The 9,037-nt window shown below is 48.9% G+C and overlaps 1 protein-coding gene across 3 annotated transcripts in view; it reads left to right on the top strand.

Annotated features, from left to right (window-relative positions):
• Positions 1-8,503, top strand: part of CUNH19orf38 (chromosome unknown C19orf38 homolog) — a 16,491-nt gene extending 7,988 nt beyond the window's left edge. For 2 of the 3 annotated variants that reach the window (XM_017499957.2, XM_037728389.1), the window contains exons 2-3: positions 4,614-4,713; positions 7,538-8,503. In XM_017499957.2, coding sequence (XP_017355446.1) covers positions 4,683-4,713; positions 7,538-8,055 — 549 coding nt within the window. In that variant the 5' untranslated portion in view covers positions 4,614-4,682 and the 3' untranslated portion in view covers positions 8,056-8,503. Of the gene's footprint in view, positions 1-4,538; positions 4,714-7,537 lie in introns of those variants that run through there. The other variant, XM_017499956.2, reaches the window with a different exon arrangement.
• The last annotated feature ends 534 nt before the right edge of the window (positions 8,504-9,037 follow it).

Below are 9,037 nucleotides of genomic sequence, written 5' to 3'. Positions count from 1 at the left end.
AAAAAAAAAAAAGAAAACCAATTAGGAAAGTGTAGGTACATGTACAATAGGTGAAGACTGGGGATCAATCAGAAGAAAGCGTGCCAAACGGGAAGACAGATTCTCAGTCCAGTGCCTGGATTCGACTTGTAGCTTGACTTTCAGGCTTTAAACTGTCTTTGCCTTGGAGATGGGATTTCAACCGGGGACCCGCCCCTATGTGCCTAGGCATTGGCCTCCTGCCGCTGTCAATGTCAATCAAAAGCCTTCCCTGACCCTGCTGTAGCTGGGTTGGGCCCCCTCAGCCACTGCCTCTGTTGCTGCATTTCACCGCTGGATTCTCCTTGTCTTTTTGTCTGGCTCTTTCTGAACTCTGAGCTCCTTGAGGGCAGGAGCTGTTTGCATCCATCCTGATGTCTCTGTCACAATTCTGGGAACATTATGATGCTCAGTACTCAATTGGGGGAAAAAATAAGCCAGGAATCTCATTTAACTCCATCTCCTATGCACCCAGCATACAGCCATGAAAGTGGCTTGAATGGATGTTTTTTTCACTGTTAGATCAGATGACGGAGAAATATTTATAGTGCGCCTAGCATGGTGAGTGACACTGGGGACACCGCAGGTGACGACACAGACCCCATCCCTGTGCTGCCAGAGGAGGCGGAAAGCTGTGTTAAGAAATCATGAAGGCCAGGCATGGTGGCTCATGCCTGTAATCCTAGGACTTCAGGAGGTTGGCGGATCATTTGAGGTCAGCAGATCATTTGAGGTCAGGAGTTCAAAATCAGCCTGGCCAACATGTTGAAATACAAAATTCGACTGTCTCGACCAAAAATACAAACTTAGCCAGCCATAGTGGCACACACCCATAATTCCAGCTACTCACGAGGCTGAGGCAGGAGAATTGCTTAAACCCGGAAGGTGCATGTTGCAGCGCGCTGAGATCACGCCACTGCGCTCCAGCCCAGGCAACAAAGTGAGACCCTGTCTCAAAAAAAAAAGTAAAGAAAAAATTATGAAGGCCAGGCATGGTGGCTCACATTTGTAATCCCAGCACTTTGGGAGGCCAAGGTAAGAGGATTGCTTGAGTTCAGTTCGTGACCAGCCTGGACAACATATCAAGTCCTCATCTCTATTTTTAAAAAGAAAGAAATCTTGAAAGTGACTCACGCCTATAATCCCAGCACTTTGGGAGGCCAAGGTAGGCGGATCACAAGGTCTAGAGATGGAGACAATCCTGGCCAACGTGATGAAATTCCATCTCTACTGAAAATACAAAAAATTAGCAGGGCATGGTAGCAGGCACCGGTAATCCGAGCTACTCCAGAGGCTGAGGCAGGAGAATCACTCGAACTTGGGAGGCAGAAGTTACAGTGAGACAAAAGATCATGCTACTGCACTCCAGCCTGGGCAAAAGAGCGAAACTCCATCTAAAAAACAAACAGGCCCTTTTCAGCCTTAGCTCACCTGCACCCAGGTGAAAACAAACAAACAAAAAAATTTAAAAAGAGTTGGCCGGGTGCAGTGGCTCATACCTGTAATCTCAGCACTTTGGGAGTCTGAGGCAGGTGGATTACCTGAAGTCAGGAGTTCAAGACCAGCCTGACCAACATGGAGAAACCCCATCACTACTAAAAATACAAAATTAGCCGAGTATCTTGGTGCATGCCTGTAATCCCAGCTACTCAGGAGGCTGAGGCAGGACAGTCGCTTGAACCTGGGAGGCGAAGGTCACAATGAGCCAAGATTGCACTATTGTACTCCAGACTGGGCAGCAAGAGTGAAATTCTGCTTCCAAAAAAAAAAAAAATTTGTCTTTTTTTTTTTTTTTCTTTTCTTTTCTTCAGCACACCCTTTTTAAAGCATCTATCTTAAGAAGCTATTAATGGCCTGGCGTGGTGGCTCATGCCTGTAATCCAAGCACTTTGGAGGCCAAGGCAGGTGGATCACCTGAGGTCAGGAGTTCAAGACCAGCCTGACCAACATGGTGAAACCTCGTCTTTAAAAAAAAAAAAAAGGCCGGGCACGGTGGCTCACACCTGTAATCCCAGCACTTTGGGAGGCCGAGGCGGCTGGATCACAAGGTCAAGAGATTGAGACCATCCTGGTCAACATGCAACATGGTGAAGCCCCATCTCTACTAAAAATACAAAAAATTAGCTGGGCATGGTGGCGCGTGCCTGTAATCCCAGCTACTCAGGAGGCTGAGGCAGAATTGCCTGAACCCAGGAGGCGGAGGTTGCGGTGAGCCGAGATGGAGCCATTGCACTCCAGCCTGGGTAACGAGCGAAACTCTGTCTCAAAAAACAACAACAACAACAAAAAAGCTATTAATACAAATGCCTGCTTGTGAAGTTTAAATAAAAGCGAGCTAGGAAAAGAAGAGCTAATTGAACATAAGGGAACCAAAAAAAAGAAAAGAACAAAGTCATGCCAAAAGGCAATAAAATAAAAAACCAAAAAATAAAACTGAACAGAGTCAAACTGTGACACTTCGGAAAGGTCAGTAGCAGTGTTTAGCTTCTAGCAAGACCGTTAAGAGACAAGGAGTTAGACTTCACCAATTTCTGTTGTCAGGAGTGAAAGAAGGAATATCACTACAGACCCTACAGAGATTAAAAGAACAGTAAGGAAATATGAACAACTTTACACCAATACGTTTGACAACTTTGATGAAATGAGTACATTCCTTGAAGATACAATCATGCCAATTGGAATAAAGGAATAGTACAGGGCACTGTGGGAGAATTTAGCTAGGGGATTGTTCTAAGTCCAGAGGGTCTGGAAAGTTTTCCTAGAAGTGATACTTTTAAACTGAGACCTGTAGGAGAAGTAAGATTTGCCCAGGTTGATAGAATTGTATTCCAGGCTGGGGAAATAGTGTGTGCAAAGGCCCTGAGGTTGGAATGAGCTTTCTGTATCCAAAGAAAAAATGTCACTCTAATGACACTTTTTGGTGTTTGATGACCACACGCCACATCCTTCCTGGGTCCAAACCTCCATGCAGACCTGCTTAGCTTAAACAGAAAAGATAAATACAAACCCAGTAGTAAGAGAAACATGGAAGTTTCTGGGCTGAAACAGGAGGCAGTTTATCCTGCGAACTATATCACAAACTATATCCAGAATTGATCTGGAACTAGTATTCACTTTCAGGTGGCTGATCAAACTTCTGAGCCTTTTTCCTCCATGTAACTTTCCTTATGAGTACTCACTACCCACTAGGCATTGCATTTCATACTACAAGTTCTTTGAATCTAATCTCCACTACTCTTTTTTTTTTTCCTTTTTTTTTTTTTTGATACAGAGTCTTGCTCTGTTGCCCAGGCTGGAGTGCAGTGGTGCAATCTCAGCTCACTGTAACCTCCACCTCCCAAGTTCAAGCTATTCTTCTGCCTCAACCTTCCAAATAGCTGGAATTACAGGCATCTGCCACCACGCCCAGCTAATTTTTGCATTTTAGTAGAGATGGGGTTTCACCAGGCTGGCCAGGATGGTCTCGATCTCCTGATCTCATGATCCGCTTGCCTCAGCCTCCCAAAGTACGGGGATTACAGGTGTGAACCACCACACCTACCCTTTTTTTCTGAGATGGAGTTTCGCTCTTGTTGCCCAGGCTGGAGTGCAATGGCACAATCTCAGCTCACCACAATCTCTGCCTCCCGGGTTCAAGTTATTCTCCTGCCTCAACCTCCCGAGTAGCTGGGATTACAGGCATGTGCTACCATGCCCAGCTAATTTTTTTGTATTTAGTGGAGACAGGATTTCACCATGTAAGGCTGGTCTCAAACTCCTGACCTCAGGTGATCCACCTGCCTCAGGCTCCCAAAGTGCTGGGATTATAGGCGTGAGCCACTGCTCTCGGCCTAATATCTACTACTCTTAGCCCCATTCTGCAGAGCAGTATACTGAGGCCTCAAAGAAGGCAAGCCATGCCTGAGGTCACAGAGGCCAAGCCCTACCTACCATACGCTCTCACTCCTGCCGATATTTGTTTAAATGTTGGTGCCGGTTAGGCTGTGGTCTGTGTCTTGGGCGTGGGTTTCACAAACACTCCACTGCTGCCACCCTGTCTCATTCCCTGGAGTTCTTTTAGGATAGAGAAAAGGCTGGGCATGGTAGCTTATGCTTGTAATCCCAGCACTTTGAGAGGCCAAGCCATGTGGATCATGAGGTCAAGAGATCGAGACCATCCTGGCTAACATGGTAAAACCCCCGTCTTTACTAAAAATACAAAAATTAGCTGGGCATGGTGGCACATGCCTGTAGTCCCAGCTACTTGGGAGGCTGAGGCAGGAGAATGGCTTGAACCTGGGAGGCAGAGGTTGCAGTGAGCTGAGATCATGCTACTGCAGTCCAGCCTGGTAACAGAATGAGACTCCGTCTCAAAAAAACAAGGTGGGGGAGAAAAAAATGTGAAAACCACCTAACCATCTCATCCATTTTTTTCCCCTCTAATTTGAAGAACCACAGTCAGAGAGGTGCACGGGTCTGATGTGTGTTTGGGGAAGGGGTGGGGAGAGTAGAGAGTCCCTTTCACTGCCCAAGCCTGTGTGTGCAACTTCCTGCCAGTGAGGAAACTCAGCTTGAGAATCAGCCCTGGTTCTCCTTTCCCCGATCTGGCCTCACAGGAGGAGTTGGCAGGGAGCCTTGGGCCCCTCTGGCCTCAGCCGGATTTCCCAGCCAAACGCCGGGAAGAGATGCCCTGGACCATCTTGCTGTTTGCAGCTGGTGAGTCTGAAGCCCCCCTTTCAGTTCATCCACGCCTCTTCCCGCATCCCCTGTCCACCTTGCCACTCTGGGGGCAGAAACCAGTGCAGGGGCTGTCATTCCCAGGGCATCGAGGAGGCTGAGTCCTGGGCAGATGGGTTTGCCCATGACCCTCAGAAACTCTCTGGCAGTGTTGCTTTTTTCTTGTTAGGCTCCTCATTACCTCCAAGTTCAGGAATATCAGAAATTCTACCCCTCTGGAGTGAGCTGTGCCCACACCCCATGACTCAGCCTGGCTTGGTCTCTGAAGGCTCTTTGAGGGCTGGGGCAGCAGGAGGGTCTACCTAGGGGGATATCAGTGTGGCGGGGGTGCGTAAGGGTTGGAGGCTGGACAAGAGAAGGCTTGTGTAGACCTCACCTAGCCAGACACTCCGCTCAGAAGCCTGTGGGCAGTCGGGTGAGAGGCGGGTCCCCAGAAGACTTCATCCTGCAGGAAGCCATGTTCCAGCATCCATATTCCTCACCCCAGCCTGGGAAAGGAGATAAAAGTCCTTTGCCCTTCCTTCTCCTACCCTCCCGCTCCCTCACCCCCTCCCTCCTGCCATGATGGCCTCCTCGCTGCTCCATTTTTTATATTTATATTTTTATTTATTTATTTATTTATTTTAAAGATGGGAGTTTCACCATGTTGATCAGGCTGGTCTTGAACTCCCAACCTCAGGTGATCCGCCCGCCTTGGCCTCCAAAGTGCTTGGATTACAGGCGTGAGCCGCCGTGCCCGGCCTTTATTTATTTATTTATTTATTTTTATTTATTTATTTTTTTGAGACGGAGTTTCGCACTTGTTACCCAGGCTGGAGTGCAATGGCGCGATCTCGGCTCACCGCAACCTCCGCCTCCTGGGTTCAGGCAATTCTCCTGCCTCAGCCTCCTGAGTAGCTGGGATTACAGGCACGCGCCACCATGCCCAGCTAATATTTTGTATTTTTAGTAGAGATGGGGTTTCACCATGTTGACCAGGATGGTCTCGATCTCTTGACCTCGTGATCCACCCGTCTCAGCCTCCCAAAGTGCTGGGATTACAGGCGTGAGCCACCGCGCCTGGCTTATTTATTATTTAAGATGAGGTTTCACCATGATGGCCAGGCTGGTCTTGAACTCCTGACCTCAGGTGATCCACCCACCTCGGCCTCCCAAGTGCTGGGATTACAGGCGTGAGCCACTGCACCCGGCCCAAATTTTTTAATAGAGATGAGGTCTCACTCTGTTGCCCAGGCTAGTCTCAAACTCCTGGGCTCAGGCAGTCCTCCCGTCTTAGCCTCCGAGTGTGCTGGGATTATAGGCGTGAGCCACCGCATCCAGCCTAGGCTGCTCCTTAAACATCCCCCTCGGGCTGGGCACGGTGGCTCATGCTTGTAATCCCAGCACTTTGAGAGGCCACGGCGGGTGGATCACGAGGTCAAGAGATCGAGACCATCCAGGCCAACATGGTGAAACCCTATCTCTACTAAAAAATACAAAAATTGCTGGATGTGGTGGCACACGGCTGTAGTCCCAGCTACTCAGGAGGCTGAGGCAGGAGAATCGCTTGAACCCAGGAGGCAGAGGTTTCCGTGAGCCAAGATCTCATCATTGCACTCCAGCCTGGCAACAGAGTGAGACTTGTCTGAAAAATACCCCCATGCTCCTTCTATTCCCTGGATGTTTGCCTATGCTGTCCCCTCTACTGGAATGCCCTTCCCCAGCTCTCCAAATGGGTCTTTCCTCACCACTCAGGACTCAGCTCATGGGAGGCCATGGTGGGAGGATCGCTTGAGGTGAAGAGTCTGGGCAACATGGTGAGATCTCATCTCTACAGAAAATAAGCGAAATTAGCTAGCCAGGTTCACCAGCCTGACCAACATGGTGAAACCATGTCTCTACTAAAAATACAAAAATTAGCCAGGCATGGTGGTGCATAGTCCCAGGTACTTGGGAGGCTGAGGCCACTGTACTCCAGCCTGGGTGACAAAGCAAGAATCCGTCTCTAAATAAATAAGTAAATAAGAGTGTAGTCGTATTGCTGTGTAATAACCATTGCTATTATTGAAAATTTATGGCCAGGCGTGGTAGCTCACCCTGTAATCCTAACAATTTGAGAGGCCAATGTGGGTGGATCACCTGAGGTCAGGAGTTTGAGACCAGCTTGGCCAATACGGTGAAACACCATCTCTACTAAAAATATAAAAATTGAGGTCAGGCGTGGTAGCTCACACCTGTAATCCCAGCACTTTGGGAGGCCGAGGCAGGTGGATTGTTTGAGGTTAGGAGTTCAAGACCAGCCTGACCAACATGGTGAAACCCTGTCTCTACTAAAAATACAAAAAATTAGCCAGGCATGATGGCTAGTGCCTGTAATCCCAGCTACTCAGGAAACTGAGGCAGGAGAATATATATATATATACATACATATACACGCATACATATATATACACACACATGTGTATGTGTGTGTGTATATATAAATTGGCTGGGCGTGTTGGCACATGCCTGTATTCCCAACTACTTGGGAGGCTGGAGAATCACTTGAACCCGGGAGGTGGTAGTTGCAGTGAGCCAAGATCATGCCACTGCATTCCATCCTGGGCACCAGAGTGACACTCTAACTCAAAAAAAAAAAGAAAATTGATTCAACTGCAGGGAGCCCTCACCATGTTCCAGGCAGTGTGGGGTAGGGTCACTAGCCTCCCAACATATAGAAGACGCAAGGCCTAGAGGCGGTGATCTGCTTGCAGAAGGCCACACAGCCAGATCAGCCTCCACTCTCATCACGCACTCACCCACCTCCTTACCCTCTGCACCGCAGGCTCCTTGGCGATCCCACCACCATCCATCCGGCTGGTGCCCCCGTACCCAAGCAGCCAAGAGGATCCCATCCACATCTCATGCATGGCCCCCGGGGACTTCCCGGGAGCGAATTTCACACTGTATCGAGGGGGGCAGGTGGTCCAGCTCCTGCAGGCCCCCGCGAACCAGCGTGGAGTGACGTTCAACCTGAGTGGCGGCAGCAGTGAGGCTCCAGGGGGACCCTTCCACTGCCAGTATGGAGTGATAGGCGAGCACAACCAGCCCCAGCTGTCAGACCTCAGCGAGCCCGTGAACATCTCCTTCCCAGGTAAGGTCCTCCTGTGGGATCTCACTGCCAGGAGCTTCATTTCCTCACACGGACCTCTTGTATGTACTGTTTGCTTGGAGGCCTTCCCAAAAAGAGCCAGGCTTATACCCTGCCAGGACTTACTCGTCTTTCCTTTTCCATATTCTCAGCCAGCCCAAAAGGGCACTGAGCTGAAGTCAGTTAACAAGTCTGACTTCAGGTATGGCTAGATCCAGGTGCTAAAAGCTGTCAAGAACCATTTGCCCCATCTCCACTCCACATTCTTCTCTGTCTTATTGTCAGTCAGTCCATCTCCCTCCTGGTAGCAAAATTGGTGCTGTGATTCTTCCCATTTTGTAGATAAGGAAACTGAGGCACAGGAGGTACACCTTGTACACAGGTAAAAGGTAGCCAATCTGGAATGCCACTGCCTTCCAAAAACCACGAATTATACCTCTGTGATACACATTACTTCCCCTCTTGGCCAAATATTTTTTTTTATTGTTTTTTTTAATGAGACAAGGTTGTCGAAACTAGAGGGTAATGGCAAAAACATAGCTCACTGCATCCTCAAATTCCTGGCCTCAATCGATCCTCTCACCTCAGCCTCCTGAGTAGTTGGGACTGTAGGTGTGTACCATCATGCCCAGGTGATTTTAAAAATTATTTTGGAGATGAGGATCTCAAGATTTTGACCAGGGCCAGACATAGTGGCTTATGCTTATAACCCCAGCACTTTGGGAGGCCAAGGTAGGTGGATCACCTGAGGTCAGGAGTTTGAGACCAGCCTGGCCAACATGGTGAAACCCATCTCTACTAAAAATACAAAAATTAGCCAGGCATGGTGGCATGCATGTGTAATCCCAGCTACTGGGGAGGCTGAGGCAGGAGGATTGTTTCAACCTGGGAGGCAAAGGTTACGGTGAGCCAAGATGGTGCCTCTCCACTCCAGCCTGGGCAACAGAGCAAGACTCTTATCTTAAAGAAAAAGCCTGGGCACGGCGGCTCATGCCTGTAATCCCAGCACTTTGGGAGACTGAGGCGGGCGGATCACAAGGTCAAGAGATTGAGACCATCCTGGCCAACATGGTGAAACCCCGTCTCTACTAAAAAAATTTAAAAATTAGCTGGACGTGGCAGCACGCACCTGTAGTCCCAGCTACTCGGGAGGCTGAGGCAGGAGAATCTTTTTAACTGGGGAGGCAGAAGTTG

This window comes from Cebus imitator, unplaced genomic scaffold (assembly GCF_001604975.1).
Source record: "Cebus imitator isolate Cc_AM_T3 unplaced genomic scaffold, Cebus_imitator-1.0 Scaffold263, whole genome shotgun sequence".
Taxonomy (NCBI): Eukaryota; Metazoa; Chordata; class Mammalia; order Primates; family Cebidae; genus Cebus; species Cebus imitator.
The sequence above is the reverse complement of the archived record's forward strand: the minus strand, read 5'-3'. Positions and strand labels throughout refer to the sequence as shown.